Source organism: Budorcas taxicolor, chromosome 8, assembly GCF_023091745.1.
Source record: "Budorcas taxicolor isolate Tak-1 chromosome 8, Takin1.1, whole genome shotgun sequence".
Classification (NCBI taxonomy): Eukaryota; Metazoa; Chordata; class Mammalia; order Artiodactyla; family Bovidae; genus Budorcas; species Budorcas taxicolor.
In genome coordinates this window covers 72005914-72033774 of record NC_068917.1, presented here as the reverse complement: position 1 = coordinate 72033774, position 27861 = coordinate 72005914, and the positions used below count along the sequence as shown (strand labels likewise).

Sequence of the window (27861 nt, the reverse complement as noted above, 5' to 3'; positions counted from 1 at the left end):
TGGCAGAACTGGAACTCGAACATAGGCCTCAGGTGCTCTGATCTCCAGAGGCTTCTTTCCTTGTCACACTTCCTCATCCTTCCCCTTCTGTCTGAACTGCTACAGGTGCTGACTTCTAATGTTTAAGTGATTATGTTCTGTTTAGCGCATGAATAGGACATGCTCAGAAAATGGGCCTCTTTCTCCACTGTGGGGGTGCTTCTGTCTTTCCCACAGTGCCCTGGACACCAGGGAGCTGGTTCTCCTACCTTTTCATTAAGTAGTATCAAGCCGAGTAGGGGTCGGGACATAGACCACTGGTTCCTACAGTCTTCGAAGATGATGATATTCAGCACCGTTGACAGCATCTGGAAACGGAGAAGTGGAGGCAGTGACCTGGTGTGTGGCTACCCAGAACAGAACTACAGATCCCAGACAGAGGAGTGTATTAGGCTGAAAGCCTTTTCTGTTGAGAGTAAACCACATAGTTCATGCAACTTCATTTAAATCTATTATAAGGTGAGTTACAAGATATTCCCTTTCCAGGGAATTGGTTTGATAATTCATTTAAAAATGGACCTTTCCAGTTAACCCTCATTTTTGTGGGTAATGGGATCGGTCAAGTAAATGATTGTAATAGGCAAAATCACCCTGCACTAAAGCTCTCAGGATCTTGTCTCAGGAGAGAGAGATTTATAACATTTTGGGGATGTTCACTATTTCTTAGAGACAAACATAGATAAAGATGAGATTGGTTAAAATATTATTGTCTAAAATTTTAAATTATTCCATTGATTCTTTTTCCTCATCTATTTTTATCTGGTGTATTTCTGCAAATCTTATTTTTGAAAATATGTTGCATACAAATTAAATAATAGTAGGCATACGGTTTGCTCTCCATGTGTGGTCAGTTATCTCCTTTTGTCATGTGCTCTTTTTTCTTTTTGTTAAACCGAGAGCTTTATTTGAAAGGTAGAACAACATGTAAGTTTTTTGGCTGCACAGTGTGGCTTGCAGGGATCTTAGTTTCCCAACTAGGGATCAAACCCACGTCCTCAGCAGTGAATGCTTGGAGTCCTAACCACTGGACTGCTGGGAATTCTGTCCTACACTCTTCTTCTGTTCTGCAAGTGGAAGTACAAGTTTTACAGCTGGATACTCTCACTCACGCTCCATTTATAGCAATGCATGAGCAAAGCCACTGTCATGGAAGGAGAATTGTGCTCATGGGACAGGCCCAAGGCATGGGGGCTGGTGTAACACTCAGAAGAAAAATTCAAAACCTGACTTTTTCAGATTGTCTATATCCACATTCAGTGATCCCTCAGCAAACTAAAAAATCTGCTGTCATTTTAAGGCATAAAATCCTCCTTGGCAGCATTAACCAGGTGAGATTCTGGTGAAGTCCCTTATCTTGCTGGGCCTCCCCCTCTGAGAGGTTCTCTCTCCCAGGCCGCCTCCTGCCCCTCACACTCCTCACCTGCTGGATCATCTCTGGATGCTGCTGCATGATATGCAGGAAGCGGTCGCTCTCCTGGGTCAGGGGCGTCGTCCTCTTCTTGGTGCTCCGTGAAAGCTGCTTGAAGAGGTACGTCACGATGTGGTCCAGGCAGGAGCAGCAACCTGTGCATACCATGGTGTCTGGAAGAAAGCAGGGCAAGGATGGAACGGAGCAGGGGTACTGAGCTGCCACTGGCGATGCAGCTGAATGTGAGATGCCAAGCTTAGACCCCCCCAGAGGCACCTAGCTGGACTGGGGACGTGGCCGGTGTAGCCAAGACTACCAGTGGGGATGCTGTCTGTATACCTCTCACCCTCATCTTACAGCAGGGTTTAATGCCAAATCTGAAAATGAGCTCGTCGTAATAGCTAATAGAAATAATACTGAAATTATTGACTTCATATGATGTGGATTTATGTCTTCTGCTTCATAAAAAGTAACAAATAGCTTACAGTAGAGCAAGTGCTTTTACTGTGCCAGATACTGTGCTAAGGACTTTATCTAGACACAGTTATGCACCCTGCTGGAGGTAAGTGCATATCAAGGAAGTGGCACAGAGGAGTGGCTGACTCACCATGGCAGACAATTCAAAAGTCATCCTCTGCATTTGCAATAAATTATGATCATTTTCCAGTTGACTTATTCTTCCTATTTATGTTTTGCTCAGCTTAGTATAAAAATGTATTTTATTCTCTGCACACATACACACCAAGACAGCTGGCTGGCAGGCAGTGTGGTAACAAAATGGTTGACCAGAGCCAGGTGGAATAGGATGAAGACTTACGGAGCACGCTGGGTTAAACGCCCCCCTGCTTCCACTGCCCTAAGGCTAGGATCCAAACACCCTGATCCAGCTGAAGGGCAGCCTCCATGACCTCTAGATCCGCCCTGCCTCCTCTCTCCCCCCAGCTCTGCCTCACTCCTCTCTTGCCGTCTGGAGTTCCTGGTTCTTCTTTGCCTTTGGGGGCTAGTACTTGCTGTTCCTGATGCCAGGAGGCTTCCTCCCCAGTTCACCTGATGATGCCCATTCAGCGCCCTGCAGGATGCCCTCAAGGCCAGGAGTTCAGGTATTCTTCCAGGGTGCTCCCACAGCACTCGGTACTCACCCCCACTGCTGTGCTTACACAGGTAAGGGCGGGAACAGGCAGTCATCTGTTTACATGTCTATTTCATCTACCAGATGAAAAGCTCCCAAGGGACAGGGACTAATTACTATACTAGATCCTTAGTGCCTAGTCTGTAGGAGGGCATCAGTAAGTATGTGCTGGAGGAGGATGTTCCCAAGAGTTATATACTCCGGTGTGAGGGTCAACTCCCCAAAGCAATAATCCTATTGGGGCAAGATTCTCCCTTCTGCTTAGTGAGGTGGTAAAAGCCAATCGGCCAGCCCATCTACCAACCCAGGTGCTTACCAAGTGCAGTAAGTCCTTCAGAAATGGAAGAGAGAATATACATGATGACATGAGGTTCCAGGCTTGCGATAAAGTTCATGTGGTCCTGGGTGAGGACTTCCAGTAGTGAATAGTAAGACTGGCTGAGCTTGGGGTAATCCTGTGGGAGAAGCAGGGTTAAAGTCAGTGGAGGCAATGTGTACCTCAGCACGTGTGAGCACAATCAGAAATAAACAGCTTAGTGCCCTTTAGATGGGAAGACAGAAAGGCCCAGTGGAGCTAGCTTCTAGTTCTTCAGAGAAACATTCAATCATGGCCTCAGCCAAAAAAAAAAAAAAAAACACGACAGACGTGATGAGGGACTCAGATTCAGTCAACGATGAAGCTCAGGGCTTACCAGGAGGTCGCTGTGGGGGATAGAGAGGAGCAGCTTGATGAAGGTCTGTAGAGCATTGTCCAGGGCATCATCCCCGTAGAGACGGAAGACTCCAAAATTGACGTAGCTCCCGCTGAGAGCAGCCTTCAGCATGGAGAAACAGATGGAGATGCCCTTGAGCTTCAGTGCGTAGACCTGATCCTTCGGGACCTCTCCTAGTGTCAGGATGCGATTGCCTGAGTAGACGAGATACATTTATTCAATCACGTGGTAGCTGACAGTTCACACACCAACTCAACTCTATTAGTCCAAAAGTCCTTGGCACCGGGTGGCACTGTAACATGAGTGTATGAACAACACAGCATGCCTCGGCAGTGCTCTCCTGGATACTGCCAGGGCTGGCCTGAGATCCATACTGCGGAGTGGAGACTGGGCTAGAATTCACTTCCAGGGTACTGCTCCTCTTAATTGCTTACCATACATTGTTATCATCTTGCTGGTTTCTCTGAAGAGTAAGATGCCATTGGGGGATGAGACATCAAACTGGAGTCGCTGGGATCTGAGCAGATAACACAGAGGAGATAAAAGTCAGAGATATGTTGCTGGAAGACTCACTCTTGCCTGAATACCTTAGGTGATACTTTTTGCGTGAAGACACAGACTACCTATTGTAATGTGAAATAACCAAGTTAATCCAAGATAACCAGTGATGTAGCTTGTTGTATCTTGAAGAAAAACATGATACATTCAAGTTCTGCTGCTCAAACCAAAAACATTTAAAAGAAACAAGGGAAATGAAGCTGGAAATAAAATTATTTTAAAAAATTCTCAATTTGATTTAAAGTATGGGTTCTAGAACAGTCATTGCTTGGTTGTACTCACTCACAGCCCTGCAGACTTTAATCTATTATATATTACCTCTCTAGCTTCAGTGGCAACTGCGGGAGGGACACAAGCATCGTCCCTACTTCTGAAGAACAAAAGCTGTGAAGGCACTGAGTGTGCTACCTGGGGAGTCAAGCCGGGAGGGCAAACAACGTCAACAACCTGAGCTTTGCATTCCTGACTGTCCCCTAGGCCAGAGTTCTCCTCCTTGGCTTGCTCCTCTACTGCTTAATGAGGCTGCTGACCTCATGGCTGGTAAGGCCTCAGACCAACACGAGTCCTCTTGATTCTTCTCCCCCCTGCCACAGAGAATCCATCAAGATCTAGCTCTCCAATATGCCCTGAACCCACCTGCCAGCTGTGAGGTCCTTCTGCTTCCACTCTTGCCCCTAGGGTCTCATTATCCACGTGAAGCGAGGACACCTTTAAATAATGTCCAGGAGATCATTCTGATCCCTGCTTACCATGCTCCATAGCTTCCCACTTACTGAGTGCACACCACGCCTCACTACTGCTGTACTGAGCTGCAGCGTGATGTCTCTGGCTGGGCGCCCACCATGGCCTCCCTGCCTTCCCTAGGCTTCAGCCAGCAAGCTCATTCCGTCTCCGGGCCACTGCAGTTCTTTTCTCTGTTTTGACTGCTTTTTCCCTCTCCTTGCAGGGAATGCCAGAATGCTTCTGGTCCATCTATATTACTGTCTCTGAGAATCCTTCTCTTCTTTGACTCCCTTGTTTTATTATCTTACTTTTTTCAAATGATCTTCCACACTTGTTTTACTGTCTATCGTCCCGCCAGAATGTAACATCTAAGTGGACAAGGTTTTGTCTGGCACAATCAATATCAAAGTGCCTAAGTGGCAAAGAGCAGATGTTCTTAAATGTTTATTTTATAAGCAAGTCTTAACTATAAGCCTCACAGGTGGCTGCAACTTCCGTGACTATGACCCACTTCTTCACTAAGGTAGCTGTAAACATGACTCTCTCTCTCAGGTGTGCCAGGACAGATGCAAGGCAGACGCAGAGCTGAAGTTCTAGTGAAGTCAAGGTGCTGAAGTGGTCTTTTCTTTACGCCCCTAAACTGCTGGGCAAATCTAAAATGTAGTATTTTGGAAATCTTTCTTAATTTAAGATAAACCTTCACTGATTCAGCTGTCATCTGCCTAACAATGAATACATAATGGGACCTATGTATACTTATGTCTGATCCCTGTTGTAATTATCCTTCAATTAAAAATAAATAAATGAAAAAGAAATTTATAATTGAGACTCTTGGTTGCCAGATTCACTTAAGAGTGGGTATCTTGAGGCGTTTTTTAAAAGTGACTTACTTCCTGCAAGCCGCTATGGGTCTGTGTGGGTGGGGACATCCTTCTTTCAAACAAACAAAAACAGAACACAGTCTATCAGAGGTTTTCAAAGTTTGACAGCAGTGAATCTTAGTACCCTCTATAATCTGCTGAAAACACTAGGTAAAACAAATAATCGTAGGGCCCGCTCAGATGAAGGGCAGCGGGGCCTTTTGAGAATCTCCCTGCTTACCTGTTGTGGACCAGTTCGGCCATCAGCTTGAGCACAGGTGTAGTACAGGCTGGGTCATGGTACCACAGCTCAATGGCCCGCTGCAGGATGGGCATGTAGGAGGGGTAGCTGTAAATGAAAAGCTAAGGAAGAATTCTGAATACAGAAAGGTACAGAATTTCTCAACACTGGTCAGGCACAAACTGCCAAATTACAGTTCTCTGATTTCCTGTCTCCTGCGTGCTAATCTTAGCATCTTTCTGAACAGAAGGTTCTAGAGCAACTATGTGTCCTTTACCTTGCAAAAGGCATCCAAAGACACACTTTAACTTACATAATGCCTTTCTTCTGAGAAGCACAACGCATTTCATCCTGTTATCTGTCCTCTTACCACCTCTGTGAGGTGACAGGGAAGCATAACTGGACATAACTGTTTGAGGAAATGGAGGCACTTGGATGTTAAGTGCTTTGTTACAGGTTATGAAGTTAGTAAGCTTAGCCTTTCTAACTCCTAGTACAGCTGTCTTATTAGTAGATTGAAAAGTCTCTTTTCTAAGTGTAGCAAAATTCACATGCAATAATTCCAAAGGGATTTATAATTGGAACCCCAAATAGAAACCGAGGAGCCCCACCTCACTCACTTCTCAATCTCAATGACCAGGCAGCTTCATGTCATTGGATCACTGAGGAATGAGAACTCGAAAGATATGGCTGCCTTTTGGGTAACTCTTCACCTTCTCAGCCTCAAAATTCCTTCCTCCCACCTTCTCCAATGACTCCATCACCCATTCACCCTCCAGGTAAAGCTTGTGGAGGTGCACTCCCAGCTTAGGTTAGGATACATCCATTCGAACAGCATCATGAAGCTGGTCTTGGCATTGAAGGCAAAAGCTATTCCTCTCAGGTCTCTTACAAGGCCAACTAGAGTTCGCTGTGGCAGAAAGCAAAAGTATGTTAAGACAGAAGAAACACAAAACCTATCACCACCCGATGGGAATTTCATCTTCCTTCTCCCATCATTCAACAAATACTCCTTCGCAGTATTCTGACTCAATCTCTCCCATACTGGAGAGAGAAGTGCAATCTCTTCTGGAAAACTAGTTTTGGATGCTTTTCATATCCAGAGAAAGGGATAGTTTCCTGGCCCATCATAGCAAAAACAGAGGATGATAAGATTTTAAGACATTAATGTGATAAATTGTATATAAAAAATAGAAAAGCAAAAAAGCTTATTCAAGAAGAGGTGGGGGAGAAAAAGGCAAAAAAGCACATACAAGAAGACGGAGAAGAGTCATATCCCTAAAGGTCTGGTACCACATCTAGTTACAAAGGTGTCAGTGCCACAGGAATGCAAATACAGACCCTGCCAGGAGCAGCATAGAAGTCTGCAAGACCATCTGCCTTTTGGTTGTGCTATCTAGAAAGAAGACTAATGCATCGGATCTTGGACCTATAAAGGACTAATACTAAGAGCCTGTGACCCAGTGAGGTCAATAATTTGTTTACAGTCCTGCCGGAAGGCAGCAAGAGAACCAGGGTTAGGACACCAAGATTCCAAATCCAAAGCTCTCTTTCTCAACAGAATATTGACTAGTGGGCCCTGAAGAGCAATGGAACCACTTTCCAAAAGCTAACAGCCACAAGTAGGTACACTGGGTATCCTGACTCGTTTGTAAAAAAACGTCTGCATTTTTGTTAATGGTCTGCTTACAGCTCTGTTCCTAAACTGATACCATAAACTCCACTTTAAGTCTAAGACATGGGCTTGTTACATGAGACATGACAAAGATATAGTGATGGTTGTAGTTCATGGCCAAGGTGGTTCTTTCATTAATTTTACTTGTTTTGTACAGAACTAATATGATGGAGAAGGGGCTGCTATCCCTGTTATCCTTGATAGTAGTACCCATCTCAGACTGCAGTACACCAGAGTAAAGAGGATGGAGTTTGGTAACTGGCATTGCTCTCTGACTTCCTTGTTAATTTGAAAAGAGAACACCCAGAGGCTTTCTAGAGATGAAAAAGGAGAATTTTATAATGTCAGGTAAAGTATGGCATTTTAGAGGGCAATAACACTGGGCTATTTGGTGGCTCTAAAACTCATTATTAGAGTCATGAACACTACAGAAAAGTCCTACAAATATTAATAGTCCACTGTTTCTGGTTTTGGTACAGAGATCTATAGGTAAAGAGTACAAGTGTGCAAGAAACAAGAAGAGAAGGAAAGCAAAAAAAAAAAAAGATGGCTATTCTGACAGCTAGAAATCAATAACTGAAGGTAACTTTAAAATTCCATTTATATGGAAATTTACAAACCCTTCTAAATGACTCATGGGTCAAATATGAAATCTTAATGGAAATAAAATGCAAAAAGCTGAATGATAACGAAAGATGCTATATATCATAGCTTGTGGATTCCGGAGACCTGTTTCAAAACAATGTGAAAACTTACTGCTACTAAACCACTTAAAAATGGCTGAAATGTATTATATGTTTTTTTTTTTTACACTAATTAAAAAAACAAAACAAAACAACATTTATGAAATAATACACCTAGAGAGACATTTATAGTTTTAAATGACTGTATTAGGAAAGAAGAGATTGAAAAGTGAAGTGGCAACCACAGAATAGATTCAAGTAAAAGGTATGAAGATAAAGATTAAGAGCAGAAATGAATGAAATAGCAAACACAGATAAAACAGAAGTAACACAAAGAAAAAGAAAAAATAAAGAATTCTTTTGTGTGCCATGAGCAGACTAATAAACGAACAAATCTCTGGCAAGACGTCTAGAAAAACGAAAGAAAGCACTAATAAGCAGTATTAAAAATGAAAAGGAGACACGACCAAATATACTTCAGAGATTAAAAAGGCAATGAGAAAACATAGTAACATTATGCTAATACATGTGAAAACTTAAAGATAAAAAATCCTAAGAACTGTTTAAGAACATAAACACTTTAACATAAAAATAAAGTTTATACAGTTTATGTTGGTTCTTCTATTTAAAAATCCCAGGAATCCAAGAGACTGAATAAAGAGCTGTATCAGTAGAAAAATCTATAGATAAAACACTATTTTCTGCAGTGCTATCCAATCCAGTCTCTCTCAGGGACTAGCCCTTAACCAGAAGCTGATCAATCAGTGGGTGAAGGACTTACCTTTGCCTCTTGTTCGTTGAAACTGTTAGTGCTGAACATCTGGGCCACAGCCTCAAATGCCGCTGTGAGCGGCAGCATGAACTGCTCGTACTGGTCTTCATCCTCTCCTGTAAGGAAAATAACCTGGGCTGTGACCGCAATACAAAACGTGCAAGGTTGTGGTATGCGTGAAAAGTAAGTTGCTATACAGGAAGTACAGACCCAGGGATAATTCAGAGCAGTCCTTGATTATCCCAGTAGGTACTAGTAGTAATTTCAGAATAAAATTATGTAGAGAGATAATTTTTTAAACTAGAAAAATCATCACAGCAGAAATCATCTAACTCAGGAATGCCCCAATTTTTTAATACTGAGGTTCAATATCAAAGATTCTGATGAGAAATGACCGAGTCTGGTGTATGAGAACTAGATGAGACCTGAACCTGAATTAGGTGCATGTGGAGGAGTTTCTTTTTTATTACTCCCCCTCCCTTTTTAAGTAATCCTTCATAAACATAGAAGGTTTTACCTCGTAAGTTTAGTAGGATTAAACCTAAATAGCTAAAAATTATGATACTATTAAGCTTCAGGTTGTAGGCTGAGCCCAAACTGCTAATATCACAACCAGAGCTAGAAAGATACATAAGCTCTCCTGGTTCGTCCATGTCAGGGAAGTGGGTGCTGAGGAATGCTGGCCGTCTCAGGTGGGCTGCACCTCAATGTGGCAGGAGGGATTATCTGGCCAATGAGATGGATTTAGGATTCTCAATTCTCAATTCCTTTATCTTACAGATGAGAATCATGAATAGAATTTTAAAACCTATCAGATGAAAACTTCAGACACATACTGTAATTCTCTTCCAGTTACAGGGATCATGATACCACAATCTGTTCTTGGTGAAATCAAACTGTACTTTCAGATATTTTTGAAACAACAGCAAAGACTTCTCCCAACATTTAGTTTTCTATCGTCGCGTAAAAATTGAGAACAATGCCAAATTACTTCACTAGCCACTAGGATTTACTGCAGTACCTAAATCCACCATGAGGAGACGCCCAAGTGCTGTGTAGAAGGTAGTTCGACACCGCATGTCTGTCAGGTTGGACTGATTGTTAATACCCAAAAATGAAAAGTGCTCGCTCTATTGAAAAAAAGAAAACAAGTTACAAAAATAAAAACACAGGGTTAGAGGCAGAATGCAAGCCAGTAATTTTAGAATTACTGAGCCCTTTCAAGCTAATGGCCATATCATCATTCCTTAATGGTAAATGAGGAGTATTAAAAAAATTTTTTTAAACTGTTATTGTTATCTACAACTAAGTTATTTTAGTAAGAGTAATAGTTGGTGCTGCTGCTGCTGCTAAGTTGCTTCAGTCGTGTCTGATTCTGTGCGACCCCACAGACAGCAGCCCACCAGGCTCCCCCGTCCCTAGGATTCTCCAGGCATGAACACTGGAGTGGGTTGCCATTTCCTTCTCATATGCACGAAAGTGAAAAGTGAAAGTCAAGTCGCTCAGTCATGTCCAACTCTTAGCGACCCCATGGACTGCAGCCTACCAGGCTCCTTCACCCGTGGGATTTTCCAGGCAAGAGTACTGGAGTGGGGTGCCACTGCCTTCTCCAACAGTCAGTGACTTCACCATAACTCAGATTATCTGGATCCGAAAGAGTAGCTCTGATGACACTAAGCGTCCCCTGGCAGTGTGAAGGACTGAGCACCACGGAGCTCACTGTGAACATGTCCACTGCTGAGAGGATGTGGGCGGGGTGGTGGCTGGAGAGCAGGACCAGGAAAGGGGCTCAACCACTCACCGTGTGATTGTTCAGCATGAACTGTACCGCACTCAGCTTCACTAGCTTCCTCACACTACTGTATGTAAGGACAAAGGAAGAGGGTCAAGGAAAGTGTGATGCAAAGGAAGATCTCTGCTGCAGAATGGGCACCTTCTAGGTGAGAGCAGTTTCTTCCTTTACTATGAATCCCATGCCTGGATAGCCTATTTGTCTTAACCACTTGAATATGACACTGCCAAATGGGGGGAAAAAGGTATTCTCTTCTAAATAGCATTTTAAATGATAGGTGAAAGAATACCCATCTCGAAGTCTGTGTGTAAGAAAATAGCTAACCCAGCAGTTTCCCTTAAGAATCATGATATCCTAGAGAAGCTTTTCTCAACGGGGCTTCTGAAAGAGAATTAAGCCCTAAAGCCTGTGTACGGCACCCACTGTAGGTGTGAATAAACCTCTCTCCTATGCATTTAGAATGAGACTAGCTCTGTATGAAAAAAGTCATCCAAATAATTTTTATAGGGTTTACTTCTCTTGTAGACCCCTGGTGTGATAAGCTGTTTTGGAGCAATTCAACCTTTACAGCAGATTGAATCCAAGTCAAGAGGGTGTGTAGCCACTACTTTTATTGCAAAGTTTATGATCAGGCTGCTTCTACCTATAAGCTGATAGAAAAATCCAGACGGACTTTACTGCTACCTATCCTAAAACCTTGGCTTCAAAGAGTGTGTACCTATCAGAAAGACCTGTTGGGGATTTGTAGATCTGGGAGATAGCCAGGAATAAATCTTTGGGAGACCATTTCAGAGGAGCTTGGTGGGCTACAGTCCATGAGGTCACAAAAGAGTATGACACAATTAAGTGACTTAACAAGATGATTAGTTTGTCAGCTGGCTCACTTTTAAGGTCTGGAATTAGTCCTGAATTGTATGTGGGTATCGCCTTTGGTTCTGAGGAGAATGGAAAATATTTAAGTATGTGTGTGTGCTAAACTGCTTCAGTTACTCTTTGCAACCCTATGGACTGTAGTCTGCCAGACTTCTCTGTTCATGGGATTCTCCAGGCAAGAATACTGGAGTGGGTTGCCATGTCCTCCTCCAGGGGGTTCTTTACCACTAGTACCATCTGGGAAGCCCATACTTAGGTATACATAAAGCTAAATTAAGGTAGAAATGGAAGAGGCCCTGATTTCTCAGACTGTGTAACACCATGGTCCCTGTTTCACCCAGAAGCCAGCTTAGAAAAGGATATCCAATGGAGAGGTCATTGAGAAGCTGTAGTGTCTTGGAGGTGATTGGTTCACAACGGCCCCAGTACTTCAGGTTGGTGATGCTGGAGGACAAAAAGAAAAGAAAAAGCAGGAGACACTTTTGATATGCCTGGTGTTCTGGAGAGTTGGGAGAAGAAGAAAATCATCCATCACGAGTCACCACACACCTGCATCAACAATTCACAGACATCACAACCACAGAAAATGGGTATAAAATCTCCGTACTTACATTTGGTTGACTAGAAAAATTATCCTTCAGATAATCTTCACTACTTGGTTCCAAAGCTACACTGGCCCATACCCAGGCCCTTGGAATTCTGGGGCACTCCAGGGCTGATTTCTGCAGCAAGGGCAAGAGATTTCTGCGGCAGTGATAACATGCAGACGTATGCAATTCTGCAACTGCACCATCCACTGTCAGCTGCAGAATTCTAGTAGCCCTTGCTTCTGGATTCTTGGCTGGCAGAGTCCTTTAGACCCCCTTTGCTTTTTTCATCTTAAGTGATTAACCAGCTCACGGATATGAGTGTTTAGGTCCAGGATGGTTGGAAGGAGCCAAAATGGCGCACTGCACACAGCCCTGGGTGATATATTTATTTGGCTACTACTGTGTGCGTTGATAAATTGAGCTCCTAAAAAAGGGGGAAATGTAAACAAAGCGGCATAACTAAAAAAAAAAAAGAAAAGAACCAAAAAGGGCCAATCAGGAGCTCCAACTTTGAAGATAATTCAAATAACAGCACTTGATTTTTGCGATTCAAGACTCTGAAAAGGTGTAAAGGTTCCTGAGAGGAGTAAGCCCGTTTTAATTAGAGTGGGGCTCCCCTCCTGGGGGCACACCTAGTAGCAATCAGCATCAGAAAATGAAAGCGGGCTCGGGGCCTCTGGGCAGGAGGGTGACCTGGCGAGAGGCTGGGGAGGAAGGTCTGTTTCGCTAATGTCACAACAGGTTTGCCCCAACAGGTTCCCCGTGATTTCAGAGGCTGCCGATGAGATGCCACATGGACATAATGAAATCCTTGCCTGTTCAAGCCTGGAATGCTCTGGGGCCGGGCCGTATCTCTAAGCACAGCTTGTCACACACTCAAATGCACAAGTTTCTGACGCAAACGATCAATGCTGGAATACCAAGGCACTGGCAGCACAATGCCAAGATCACATTTTACAGCTGCAGCAGGACTGCAAGGGGCTCTTGCTGAGGGCGAGCCAGAACACTTACATTTTTCCTATGAAGACACTGAGGACCATGGTCTCGTCATTCAGGCCCAGAACCTCTGAGAGTCGGCGGTACAGCTGGTGGTGTGTTTGGGGAAAAGAAAGTAACCAGAAAATACAGATAAGAAAAACCATATCCCAGTACTGTTTCTGTCCTCATGCAGGAGGTTAAAACCATAAGACGAATATGAACAACAATCCTGGGGAAGTCTTTACTGACAGAATGAGCTAGTTTCTGAGTACTACTAAATACTGGGTACATGTTATCTTCAACCTTAAAATGATAAAAAGACTGTCAAAACCTTCTGCTGTTTTGAACATCCAATTCATATACATAGGGACTAAGAATGCCAATTTAGGGGAGACCAATGGATGTTGTGACTGCTCATTTATTAAGCACATGAAGTACATGAAGACTGAATGCGAAGCCGAGAGGAGAATCTAGCTGACTTCTACTCTTTCAGGAGTCTTTGAGGAGTCTCCCGAAATTCTACAGACCAAGAGGAACTATTTGGATTATTCTGATACTGGAGACTGTATCGAAACTGTTAACAGCCATTTCTTTTACTCAGAAACTCCACAAGCAGAAGTGAGCACTGAATGGATCCAACTCAGAGTGTGTTACCTTAGAGGATTTCTGCACCTGGTCCCCAATGTAGATCTTACGAAACTGTTCAAAAAAGCTCAGCATGGCCAATTCTAGTTTCTCGTTACCCGCCTGAGCCAAGCGAGAGTCTGTTAGGTTCATCAGCTGGAGCACCCTGGAGGAGGAAAAGCAATGATTCTCTCAACAGCAGGATATCCTGGTCACCACAAAAACCAACCTCCCTGAAAACAGGCATAGGCCCCCTCCCCTCACCTATCATCCTATTGGAAAGGCTTTCTCTGCAGGCTCTAAGCTCCACTAGGGAACAAAATTCTTGCCTTCGGCAGCTCAGGAACCACAGCCAAGAAATATGAATGACTAGATATTTAAAACTTCCAGTCCCCTGAGATTCTATAGATGGAGGCAGAACTCGTAACTGCTAAAAAATAGTGGGGAAAAATACTAGTACTAGGGTAATGGTCATCCCTGAAACTTCCATGAGAACTCAAGTACAGCAATTTTATTTTCTTAGCCCCAGTTCCACAGCTATAAAATGATGGTGACAGGACTAAGCCAGTGGCTCTCAATCTTTTTTCTCACGGAGCCATAAAAGGAAAGCAGACACATGAAGGACGATGCCCACAGGCAGGGAACACTTCCAGGGACCAAGAGCTGATATGCTACCTGTGACTTCATCACTTTCACCTGCACCCATTCCCCGAAAAGAAAGCATATTGGAATGCAAGTTAGTGGTTGCTGGATGAGTAAGAATGATGTTATTATAAGTGAGTCATCTGACATTTTGATGATGTGAAAATAGGTAACAAACTATTGAACATTTTGTGATATCATGAGTGCACTGGACTCAGTCACTGTTCTGGAACACTCAAGTTGAGAACCAGTATACGAGAAATTGTCTAAACTCAATTTATATTATGACACACACACAGTATTACACAAGGCTACAGAATCAGAACGGTACTGGATTTCATCTTTATTAAGTCTTTGTTCAATCAGGGCAGATGAGCATCTGATAAATAAGGTGGGGGTGGAAAGAGACAAATGGGGATTTTCAGCATGAGAATAAAAATTATGGACTGAAATGTCTAGGGACCAATAAACTCTAAGGCGTTATGTTAAAATGTCTAAGGAGAGCATCTGCAACTTTAGAACCCTTCAGGGTAGCAGTTCCTTGCAAGGTCACAAACCATATTTATAAAAATTGTTATTTAGTTGCTCACTCGTGTCTGACTCTTTATCAACCCCATGGACTATAGCCTGCCAGGATCCCTTGGGATTTCCCAAGCAAGAATACTGGAGTGGCTTGCCATTTCCTCCTCCAGGGGATCCTCTCCACCCAAGGATCGAACCCAAGTCTCCTGCTTGGGGGGTGGATTCTCTACTATCAGTCACCTGGAAAGCCCTTCATAAAAATACTAAAACATTATTTGCCTTTTCACTCGCACTCTCACAGGAGGGTGCAGTGGGGTTTTTCCAGAGGCTATAAGCCGTGTGATATCACTACAGTCTGAATGCAGAAGAAGAGAGGAGAACCCAGCTGACTTTTACTGTGCCAGACATTAAAACAAAGCTACTCTTCTCATTCATTTCTTCTGAAAAATATAGTTAAATATTGATAGATATAGCTCACATGCACAAGTTCTTTGAGGACCTCTATACTTTTTAAGATGGTAAGGAGTCCTGAAGAAAAAGGTCTGAGAATCTCTGCTGCAGAGGTTTAAAAAGATTTTTAAAAATCCTGTCTTTTTATTTCAACGGTAAGTAGACTTTCAGAAATCACTAAATGCTCATTTACAGGTTTTTAGTAAGATGAGAATTACACAGACACAAAATAACTTGAAATCCTGTAGATGGAAAAGGGTATGTCAAGACATCTGAAAGGCTATAGAAATTCTGTAACTCATCTTTAGGGAAATTTGAAGACCCAAAGTTTCCTATTAGACTTCGTATTAGACTATTAGGCAAGGCAAAAGCATCCACATTTTCATTAACTCTGAGATATTGCACTTAAACAGAACTAAAAGCTACTCTCCACTCTGTATCCTACTTATACTCTTAATTCTATAACCACAATTTATTTTCTAGCTGAATTACTGCAGATGGTTTTTTAGTAAAGATTGTAGGCATGGCTGGTGCTGTATTTATAAAAACTGTGGAATCTGGACTTGTAACAGTTTTTCATTTTCACCGGCAATCAGCTTCATAAATTATACTTTGTAAATGGGAAGAACAGCACTAACAGAAGCATGTCAAATTCCCATGGTCTCAGGACCCAAAAGGGGGTGGGAGGGTCAGAGCAGTGAAACGGGACGCCTCCGTGTGAGCACTTACCGACAGACAAGCTCGCCGTCCATAGCATCCTGCTCATCGGTGCTGGCAAAAGAGACCCGGCCACCAATCACGGCACCAATGATGTAAACCAGCCACGTCAGCCTTCCTGCAACAGGAAGAAGGCCCATTAGTGTCACCTCCAGTCGTCACTGCAAGAAGAAATTCCTCACTGTGAGGTTCACTTCTTACTGTGAACTCTCTTAATCTTAAGAAAGCGAAAAGGCCCTGAAGTCAGACTGGTCCTTCAGAGAACAGCTACTCCTCTGCTTTAGTAAGGGTGATACCAAGGGCAAAACTCATTAGATAACCAAGGCTCCCCTACCAGACAGGGTCATTAGTTTTAGAATGCAGTAGTTCCTTAAACACATCCACTACAGACAGGACTTCAGTCGCTCTTCCCTAGTTCCCCATGGCACTATTATCAAATATTCTTGTTTATATGAAGCTAACTGTGACGGAAAGTTTTCTGAAGGGGAGAGGTGAAAGGGAGGTGACAATGAGTGAAAGGGTGCTGACGGCAGTTGGGTGTCCACTTACCTTCCTGCACTGCGATGTCCATGGGGCTGGCGCTGGCACTCTGGAGCAGCTCCTGGTAGGACTGGGCAGACTGGTCAAACAACTGCACGAGCAGCGCACACGTCTTCTCGTATTCACAGCGCCCGATGGTAGACAGCTGGTCCAACTGCTGCTGGACCAGACCCGTATCCTCCAGGGGATCTTCCAGTCCATCTCTACTCCCAACAGAAGAAGGAAGGAGCCCTCTTAAAGCATGTTACTGACTTCCCTGTCACAGCAGCGCTCCTCCTCCATTCTGCCACCATGTGCTGCCATAGAGGCCCATATCCCAACACAACTTTTTACCAAGGAAGGTAAGAACGGGCTGAAGGCAGGGGTCTCACCCAAGCATCAGTCTCCTGAAGTATCTTTCAATCCCTAGCCCCGTAACATCTGTCTGCAGTGATTTTCCCAGTCCTATGCTTCTCAACCCTGAAAGCTCCCAGCTCTCAGCCTTTCGTTTGTTCCTGACTATAGTAAACTCTAAGACTACAAGTAGCCTATCCCTGCTGTGAGGCCACTTGTTCTGTGATCAGATGGCTTTTGGAATTCAGAAATCTTCAGATTTTCGGGAGGTACTGTATGCTTCTACATGTAACATGAACCCTCCATGGGCCGTGGCATGTCATATACAATATTCCTGCATCAAAATATATAAATATTAAGAATAGTCACACTAAATAAAATTTTTTAAAAACACTACTATGTGTGTGTGCTAAGTCGCTTCAATTGTGTCTGACTCTTGTGCAACCCCATGGACTGTAGGCTGCCAGGGTCCTCTGTCCATGGGATTCTCCTAGCAAGAATACTAGAATGGGTTGCTATACTCTTCCAGGGAATCTTCCCGACCCAGGGATTGAACTGCAGATTCTTTACCACTGGTGCCACCTGAGATTAAGTGGTCTCATATCAGCACAGGTCAAGTTTTGCCATCAAATGAGTTTTGTGTCAAACTTATGAGAAAATTAAACATTCATATCTTAAGTTTCAGAACTGCACACAAGGCACTGTGGATCTATACCATATCTTGTCATATCCACTGGTTTCCTAGACTTAAAAACCTTATCATATCATAAGCTGTCTACTGTTACATGGTTATACGACAATCCAGCAGCATCACTGCTACTACAATGGGCAGCTCAGAGCTGTGTGTTAACCATGGTCCATACACTAGGCCAGGACACAGTAATTTAATCCCCATTATAATCTGGCCCAAGAGCACACAGCTATTAGCTGAGTAACTGGGCCCAGAGCCCATACATGTCCCCGCTCCCCAACATGGCCTGCCTGAAACCTGCTGAGTCCTTAGGAATAAAAACTATGCCACTAACAGAACAATGCTTTTCAGCAGGCTTCACCAATACCCAGATTCTGAAATGACTCAAGTCATACACAACTGAGACTATAATTATTATGACACATTTACTTGATTTGAGCAAATTATGAATGCAACTTAAAAATGAAAAAACAACCAGACCTTCAGAGTTTGGGTAAATTCTCCTGAGAAACAGCCAATGAAAACACATATAAGAAAGGGCTCTACACCAAGAATAACTGTATTTTATGTAGGTCATTTCTGAAAGACTCTGACATTTCTTTACTATAGAGTCCTGGTCCAGCTGGCAGTCAAGAAGACAGAACCCATGTGTCAGGGTAACGCAATCCGTGGCCAGCTGCCTGGGACTCTTTACATCTTCTAGTAAGCTCTGGATAGCATCGTTTATTTATCCACTTATTTCTTGAGAAGTTCACATTAAGCACCGACATGTTACATGTTGTAACTGTTGTCATCTACAGCTTAGAAATGCTTCTCTCATGTTTAACGAAAATCAGTGGATATGCTTTGTATTCCAAGATGCTGCTATGGTGGGTGAAGAAGGGACAGTCATGAATAGGATGTTAAAGAGAAAAAGACTCTTCTTTCAGACATTATGCTCTCATCAGCTGTTGTACTGACAGGAAAAAAATACCCATTCTGGTGTTAGCTCCAGTAAGATTCATATCAAGGATGTGTCTACCAACTGGGTGTCGGGTCCCTTGCAAGTCTGACACCAGGCCATGTGTAGGGAAAAAGGGAGGCTGCCCATTTCCTTACCTGAGTATGATGTGCACAGATTCCAGACGGGATGTGATGTAGGCTTTGGTGACCTCAGGAGTATACGTCTCCAGCATGTGGGGCTCGGTGGCTTTCACATATGGCACGGAGGCTGCCAGCCGCTGCCAAAGGCTCAGGAGATAGTGCACGCTATTCGGGGCAAATTCCCAATGCTAAAGAAAACCAAGAGAGTGGGCCTCTGTTACCACCGTATCTCCTAGAGGTCCAATCTGAAATTTAGTATCTCTTAAGATGTTCTGATGTGACCTCCTAGAGGTCCCAGAAGCATCAAAAGAGACAGATGCTCTAAAAGGAAGGAAGAGGAGAAAGAATCGTGGCTGGATGGACACAGCAAAGTCTATTAAAGGGATCCAGTAGAATCAGATGTTAGCTCTCATTTGTCTACATAGTACATTAGTCTCAAGCCACTTGACATAAAGAATATTCTTTAAAAAAAAAAAAAAAACGATAAACTTTAATGGGCTTTGTTCTATGTATGGCAACCAGTCTAACGTGTTTACTGGTATTTCAGAGACTAATTGTCCAGTGAGAAGAGCTGTCCTGAGCTGGTTGAGGAAGTGGCTCTCAGACATTAGTATGCAAGATAGTCTCGTAGGAAGCTTGTTAGAAATAGAGGTGCCAAGGTTCCCCCCTAGATCGAGTGAATCAGAAATGATGGGACTAGGACCCAAGCACCTGCATTTCTCATCAAGCTCTCTGGATGATTCTGATGCAAGCCATCACTTTAAAGAACCACTGCCTACATATGGCTAAGAAAGAGAGGGTGCTGAGTCTCCCTTCATTCTGCCTGTTTTTTTTAAGGGGACTATGAAAGAATTCTCCCAGCCTTGAATCTAAGTGTTATTCTTACAATTTCCTCATGTTGTCCTAACCACACTCTTTGTAATGCCACAAGGTTAAATAAAACCAACAAGCAAGAGAAGAGGTTCCAATGTTTAGGAAGAAAGAGGCAAGCAATCTATGACAAACCTGCAGGCTGGTCACCGTGAAGTTAGCTATCAATCGGATGACTTCGGGGTAGTTTTCCACCTTCACTAATTCTCCCAGTTGATAGTTACTCTTTAAGCGGGCCAGTAGTCTGCAAAACTCATGGTAATTGTTTGGGTCTGACAAACTCTGGTGACAGTACAGGGAGGAAAAGAAAATGTAAAACATGACTCATTAAACTGCTTCCCAAACGACATCTGGGATGGCATGGGGGATGGGGAGGCGGTGGGAGATGTGCTTTAACTTCTGAGATGCTGGCCATCATTCTGAACGACACATTTGTATGATTAAATAACAATTTTTTAAAAAGTCACTTTTAAAGGGGACTATTGCATCTATTATCTCATCTGTTCACAATAATCATGTTGGAAGATGGGGTTATTGGCCTCGATCGGCAGAGTCTGAAACAGAAGCCCAGAAGGACCATACTACTTGCCAGGGCTGTGATGTTGATTAATGGCAGAAAGGGGCACAATCTTAGATTTAACAGGCCTGTTTGCTTCCCACTGATAGAATGAAAAGCAATGAAATTTTCATTTTCACAGCTGCCTAATTTATCATTAAGCACAAATAGAATGGCAAAGTTACACAAATATTTCATGTATTTTATTACACCGCTATCATGACAACAAACTCACTGTATTAGTATGTTTATGTATCTTGTTATCTACTTATATCAGACACTTTTGTTCGCACACTACACCAGTATATTTGTTTCCTTACACATGTTCTCCTACATTAGAGAAGGGGGGCAGGTTTTGTTCTGCTTTGGCCTGTGGTAGGTGACTTCATACAATTTGCTAATAGAAAAAATGATTTTTTAAAAAGGAAAGAATTGATTAATGTTTTTTTTTCTTTTCTTTTTTTTTTTTGGCCACGCCACAGGGCATGAGAGATCTTAGTTCCCCGACCCCGATCGAACTTATTATGCCCTCTGCAGTGAAGGCATGCAGTCTTAACCACTGGACTGCCACGGGAGTCCCAGAACCGAGTATATTTAAGTGAATGGGTCTTATTTATGATATTTCCTAGTGTGGGGAAGTGATACTTAAAAAAAGGAGGTGTTAGCTCAATCTTTCAGACTGAAAAAGACAAGACGGACAACTGAGTTATGGAATGAATAATATTTGAATGAGAAATCTCCCTTCCTAGCTAAAAGTAGCTCTATTCATTTAGGTAAATAATTTACATTCAAAATCATGGAAACAAAAACAAAAAACACACAAAATGACTAGCTCTCTCCTTATTTTCCTTCAAAGCGACCCTTTCAATAATTTCAACATTCCTGAACCTAGGGACAAGCTCCTTTTCTGGGTAAATGTTAAAAATCTATGTACAGACATTCACTTAAATCTTCTGAAGGATAACTGATTGAACTGTTTTCTAGGGTTTTTGCTATGTGTGACCTCTAGATTGAGCTTTTGCATTATAACAGAGAGGTATACACTAATCATACATGCTTATACACACATACACACAAAATAAAAGTAAATTCTCAAAAATCATACCTGTGGGTTTTCCAGTATTCGTTTAACACCATCAACAAGGTGAGAGAGAAACTTGGCCCTCTCTGCATTGTTGAATAGGGATCTTCTAACTGAGGCAATCTGTACTAAGCAGGATAATACCTAGAGCAGGGAACAACCAAAACACAAATGAGCAGAAAAGATGGTATAGCTCTTTTCATTACTCTTTCCCTTGCTATAAATATTCTTCTCTGTTCTGTCACCCTCTGCTATCATTATAATGATACTAAAAAAAGATCAAGGAGGGTATAGTTGAGGATATCAAACAGCTTTATTTAAAGAAAAATAAAGGGCATTAGACCCTCAGTGAGCATAACAACTAGATAAATCCAGTTTGGAAATTCATATAGGTATTATTTTTCAACCACCCCTAGGCTTCTTTGCGTTTAAGATACATACTTAAACTTGAAAATACCAAGCAACTGACAGTAAACAATGCTATAGACATAGGCTTTTTTTTTGTTTTTTTGTTTTTTCTGTTTTATTAAGGCCTTTTTGGCTAACCAGGCTTTGCTATGTGGTGCTATCATGAAATAACCAAGTCAGAGCTATGCTCGGAAGCAAACAGGTTTTACAGTGAAAACATTTTCCCCTTTCCCCATTGCGCTAGAAATTTGCATTCTGTCAGCCCCTCTCGATCTATTTTCTGCCCTTCTCCTCCCTAGTTTCCACTCCGGGAGGTGGACCTCTGTTGACCAACAGCAGAAGCGAATGTACTGATACAAGCAACACAATCTCATGTTTCTGCTAAAGCGAAGGTCCGAATTAATTTGGAAAAGTGACATGATGACCAGGGAAGCAGTCTACGCAGAAACACTGCGCAAAACACCTACTGACATTCCTTTACTTTCTCTGTACGTTTGGTACAACATTTTACACCAACAATCTGAAGTATCAGACCACTGACTTTTTAGGACCCAAATGAATTTTGGGATTTGAGGTTGATTATTACTTTAAAGGAGAAATGCAGCATTCCCAAGAGCTTTCAAATTTTATTAAGGACAAGTATGCAAATCTGCCTTTCCAATACAGCTTCTATTGATCACTTATATAACATAGGCCTGAGGGAGTTTCAGAAATCTCAGTCTTGACGATCTTCTACTAGATCATATAAGATGAATTCCCCACACTCTAGCCTGTGGCAATTCGAGGTACAGTACAAAGTCAGACACAAAGGGGACCAAAAGAACTTGACACCTGCAGCAATTTGTCATTAGATGGGAACAGTTTAAAAGGAATGAAGACTTTATAGTGAGAACCTTTAACTGACGAGCTTTATCTCAACAGCCTAGATAACTAACCCTAGTATTTCTAGGAAGAAACTTTACTTCTATGATTTTGTACAACACAATGAACATAAGGCTCATTCGCCACTGCTACATTCCAGAAACAGAAACTGTAGTCCTGACTCACCAGAGGTGAAAATGAAGGAGGGATGGAATGATAGAGGTCAAAAAACAGCTGCAGAGTTGAAGAATCTAAGAACGCTGAAAGAGAAAAGAGCACATTACTGAATCGTCTGCACACTGGGGCCGGTGCACTCCAGTCACTGGGGAGCGTTATCTTCTTGCTTTCTTATCTTACAGAATGTTTATTTCCTTTGAAAGTGATAAACTAATGGGGGCTTTTTGTTTTCCTTTCTTTTTTCACAAAAGCATTAGTTTTTAGTTCCTCTAAGAAATGGATTCATTTTTTCTGATTCTCAAACAACGTAAGACAAGCAGGACTCTTCACAGCAAGAATTCTTATCTTTTAGGAACACAATACCAAGCACATGCACAGGTTCTTTGTTTTTAAAGCTAGAAATTCTCTCAAATGAGTATGAAAGCAGAAGTCTCTAGGTGAGAAATGTAAGGTCAAACTCACACCCATCAGAAACTGGGTAAACAAGAGTTTGCCCCAGCGGGGGGATCCTCCCAAGTGCAGCTCCCTAACTTCATAAAGACCCACACCAACCTCCCAAGTTTTCTCTAAGAGCAAGCAGGGGATCTGCCAGTGGGTTCTGAGCCCACTCTGCTGACTCCAGGTAGAGGGGAGCAGCAGTGTGGTGTGAGGGTGTGGCCGTGTTACCTGATCTCCAGCTGGTGGGGATCTGTACCGTGCACAGGTCATCTGAGGACTCGTCGGTGGAAGTGCCGATGAAATCAAAGTTTAGGCAGTTATGAGTGAGCTTGAGCAGTTGCATCAGCAAGCCATGCTGACTTTCATCATTCAAGTTCAGATTCTTTCCAGAAGCCTGTAAAAATGACCACATAATGAGCCCCAAACAGTCACTCCTTTCTTCCAAGCTTGCTACCAGACTTACAAGGAGGCTGCTGAGCCAGAAAAGGAGGTGGTTCAGCACAGTCGAATGGTGGTTCTCTGCCAGGAGATGCAGCACTTCTATTACCTTTAAAGTCCTTCCTTCACCACGAAACTCCTAGCTCCTTATTTACTATTAAAACATGTTTCATGTTCATAAAAACATGAAGCTAGTATTTAAACACACTCCCTCTTTGACATTTACTCTTTACATGCTGCAGACATCATGGCCGCAGATAATTTTGAAGCAATATGGGATGAATGCTTACTTCATTTGCGTGTTAGATGCTTTTTATTTATTCATCAGCAGTGTACCTGCCTACAGCTCAATAATGGCCCAGAGCTATGGTGACTATGAGATTCAAGTTTCTACCAGTTGTGACCTCAGGGACTGGCTGGTTCGTTTCTGATAGCATCAGTATCAGAAGAGGATTCAATGCTGTTTTCTCACAAGCTTTTTCCCCCTCCAGAGGGTACAACAGTTTTTACAAGGCAGCTTGCCCAAACTGAGGACTTTTGGGGAATTCTGAAGTGAAACTAGGTAGCTGAAGGAAAAGATGGATGGACATCATTAATTGGGACAAAAGAAAAATCCAACCTTGCTTCTCATATTACAATTGAGACACACTGGAAAATGAGAACAAGAACAATAAAACAAACAAAAACCCCAAATGAACATAAAAGCAGAGGGTAATTCCATTTGGCTTTCTGTATGGACAAAACATCCAAACACAGCTATAAATGTGTACAATTTACAGGTTAACATTTCTTCCTTAGTTCAAGTCTATCAATAAACGAACTGAAATACCAACTTTCTATTTTAAAACAGTTAATTTCCTTCGGTGATACTGTCTACCCCTTCAGGTTAGGAAATCTAAATGGATGTTAAAAATTCAAAATATGCTTTTCCGTACAGATGTTGCTTGTTTATTTGCTGCCTGTAACTCAGCTGGGGACAGGGGAGCCAGCCTAGTTTTAATGTGCTAGCAATGTAGTCTGAGCCTGTGTTCAGAACACTGAGAATCAAACACCATAAAAGGAAGATGCTTTAACTCCATATAGGAAGATCTTATATGGATATTAAAAAGACCAAACAACAAAAAACTCAAGTTTCGTGGCAAACTAGCTTCTTTAAAACAGGAGCATGGGATAAGTGTTCACTTTCGGCTCCTTACCTAGGGGAACAGATGTGAAATCAGCAAATAATTCTTTCTCTCAGACTGGAAGGTCATCAACATCTCGGACATATATATTATGTGAGAGATGCATAAGCTCTCACGGGTCAGTGAAGAGCTGACATCTAACAAGTCCCCACTGACTCTGATTCTTTCAAAAGGAACCGGGAAGCACGTACCAACATACAATCTCACCTGTTTTAGTAAATTGCACGAAAGTGTGAAGATATCGAATAATGATGAATCTCGGAAAGAAGAGGCTATTTTTCTGTGCTTGGTTAAAGGATGGGTGGTGTCTGCCTGTGCAGAAAAACAAACCAACACAAGTTTTAAAATTAACTGCAAAGAAAAAATTTTTCATGTAGACTTCAAATAAAGTAGAAGGATTTTTCAATAAGATCAACAAAAATAACAAAATACGTTTTAAAGATTTAAGTTACTATTAAACTCTATCTAGTGAGAGAATGAGGATGACGATAAGCAGTTAACAGCTACACAGGATATCATGTCTCTACCATTTACAGAGGGAAGATAGAAAGAAAGTTACAGTGACTCCACTGCAAGGCTTCCATGTCCTCTGCACTTAGGGAGGTAATATTTAACAAACTGTTGCAAGACTTTGTTAATAATTATTATCATGCTCTTTTGAGGCTGAGTCTCAAAAACAGACAGTCACAAGGCTTGGATTTTGCTAAATAATCCAGTCAGAGCCAAAGTTACTACAGCCATGAACTTAAGATAAATGGCAATAGCCTGTAATACTCTCTTTTCTCACCTATTTCAACAAGCAGTCTATTCCACAGAAGTGAGGGCTTCAACTAAGGGGCTGTACTGGTCTCTCACTCCCCTGTCCTTGTCTTTTCAGTCATATATTAAAGGTTTCTGTGGTCAGGGATTAAACCTCTTACTTCTTTCATATGTCCTCTATAGCTGACACATAGTACGTACTCAATAAGAGCGATAAAGGAATTTCAAGGTTGCCAACAGTATTTAGTCCAACCACTTACTGTAAGCGTAAGTCACTGCTATATACTGATCAACTCATGCAGGAGAGAGCTCATCTTCCTTTTAGCACATTATGGAACCTCCACCCCCCAATTTTATTTCTAAGTTCAAATTGGAATGGTAACAGAAATATGCTTTCTAATTTAAATCTAAAGCAAAAAAAACCACACACAATAGAAAAGTCAGTTGCACAGAGTTCAAAATATTCTGATTTTAGCCTCAGTGTCACTGTGTTACAAATGTCTTAGATAAAAAGGTATCGCTAGATTATATATCAGATGCCGTATACAATATGTTACACAGATCATAATCCAGAGAATTACATCTTAAGTACATCACACACATTTCTATTGCTTTCTTAAGAAAGATAAATACAAAATATTGAAAAGATTCTAAAATACCAACAATGATGGACTTTGTGGAGTCAAGTTTCCAAAGGAAGAGCATTAACCCCACAATCTGTACATAATGCATGCTCTCTTATTACAAAGGTGTGTATTTGTGTGTGTGTTCAATTGTGTCCGACTCTTCGCGACCCCACGGACTATAGCCTGCCAGGCTCCTCTGTCCGTGGAGTTTTCCAGACAAGAATACTGTAGTGGGTTGCCATTTCCTATTCCAGTTACTACAAGGACAGGAGTGGTTAAATAAGCAAATTAAGAGCATAGGCTCTGCAATAAGCCTATGTGGGTCTGAATTCATAAACTGTTTGTGGTCTGGTAACTGTGATACCACAGGCAAATTATTTAATCTTTATGTGCTTTAGTTTCCTTATCTAGAAAATAGCATAACCAGAGTCTCTATCTCATAGGACTACTGTGAGAATAAAATTAATATAAGTGCTTAGAACAGTGTCTGCCACATAGAAATCACTCACAAGTATAAATTATTATTTTAATAATTACCAATCATAGTGGGCATTGCATGTGACAGAGAACACAATATGGACTCCAGATTTTAACAGGCTCTAAGCTAGTGTATTTAAAATACCAACTCACAGTTAAATTTCTCAGGGTTAATTAAAATGTCTGCATAAGTATGAGCAATAGCAACAGTGATGCCAATATAATTAATAGCTGACAGCTGAAGGGTGAGCTGTTACAATTAATTCAGGCCTGTTCAATAATTGTAACATTTTGGCCAGATACAAAAGTAAATGACTAAAAAATATTATAGCCAGAGCAAAAGAAAGCCACTGGTGTTTCCTCTGTAGTAATCTGTGACATCGATGACTATTTAAAAAAATTATTTGATATTTAGCAGAATGTTTTGTGCATTCTGAAAAGATTATCAGCAAAATCTTTAATAAAGGCAAATAAGAACTGATTTTTGAATGATTATAAATACATTAACTTATACAGCAAAAAGAGCACACCAATGATGCTGGTTTCCTAAGTTTTGACTTAGGATCATTGCGCTCTTCTCTAACACTAAACATTAATAACCATTGAAGAAAGCTGAGATGAGAGAAAAAATATTCTGGAGATGGAAGGTCATCCGGACTTCACTCACAGAGGAAAACCCCATGGAACTATTTTGTTTCAAAAGGGCATTAATCACTTACCGCAAAAGCACACAACTGCCAAAAAAGATCATCCCACACACAGGCAGAAAACACCAATACTAAGTAAAAATATGGCACTTACTTCAATGAGGAAGGCTGTAGCACTTACTTGATTAATTTCATTGGTTAGCTGTGATAAAATCGTGACACCAATGATGCAGTATTCAACACTATCCTGGTTTAAAAAAAAAGGTAAGGCAGAAAGAGTTGGCCTGTGCAGCTTGATTTCAGCATCTGGAATGCAGTCATACTTAAACTGCCTAGACAAGGTATGAGAAATTGGTATTTTAAAACTGCTGCTTTGCAGGACACAAAATCTAACTGATAGACTGCTAAATCTGACTGCATCAAAATTGAAACCTTTTGTATGTTAAAAATATCTACAAGCTTTACTCTATACATACTGCAGGAAGAGAAATTAGCAAATCACATTTGAGATACAAGACAAATGAATGTGTAAGATATAATTTATATGAAAGGCTGTATACAAAAAAGGGTAAAGAACTGATTTTAAAAATGTACATAAAAAATGTACATAAATAGCAAGTTCACAAAAAGCAAAAATAAGTAGTAAATGAGCACATGAAAGTTTGTCTCATTCATTACTCAAATGCTGAGCTACTAATTCTTT

General features: G+C 41.7%; 1 protein-coding gene across 3 annotated transcripts in view; it reads right to left on the bottom strand.

Annotated features, from left to right (window-relative positions):
- The window catches only part of XPO7 (exportin 7), an 89297-nt gene that overhangs the window by 2992 nt on the left and 58444 nt on the right, over positions 1-27861 (bottom strand). For 2 of the 3 annotated variants that reach the window (XM_052644714.1, XM_052644715.1), the window contains exons 5-26: positions 27313-27405; positions 24857-24961; positions 23256-23421; positions 22599-22672; positions 21168-21287; positions 19642-19788; positions 18652-18824; positions 16539-16732; positions 16002-16107; positions 13689-13824; positions 13068-13141; positions 11830-11910; positions 10603-10666; positions 9823-9931; positions 8811-8917; positions 6493-6581; positions 5672-5779; positions 3724-3806; positions 3269-3483; positions 2893-3031; positions 1460-1620; positions 249-347 (exon numbers count right to left, since the gene is read on the bottom strand). In XM_052644714.1, the coding sequence (XP_052500674.1) occupies positions 249-347; positions 1460-1620; positions 2893-3031; positions 3269-3483; positions 3724-3806; positions 5672-5779; positions 6493-6581; positions 8811-8917; positions 9823-9931; positions 10603-10666; positions 11830-11910; positions 13068-13141; positions 13689-13824; positions 16002-16107; positions 16539-16732; positions 18652-18824; positions 19642-19788; positions 21168-21287; positions 22599-22672; positions 23256-23421; positions 24857-24961; positions 27313-27405 (2643 nt within the window). The remainder of the gene's footprint in view (positions 1-248; positions 348-1459; positions 1621-2892; positions 3032-3268; positions 3484-3723; positions 3807-5671; positions 5780-6492; positions 6582-8810; positions 8918-9822; positions 9932-10602; positions 10667-11829; positions 11911-13067; positions 13142-13688; positions 13825-16001; positions 16108-16538; positions 16733-18651; positions 18825-19641; positions 19789-21167; positions 21288-22598; positions 22673-23255; positions 23422-24856; positions 24962-27312; positions 27406-27861) is intronic. The other variant, XM_052644716.1, reaches the window with a different exon arrangement.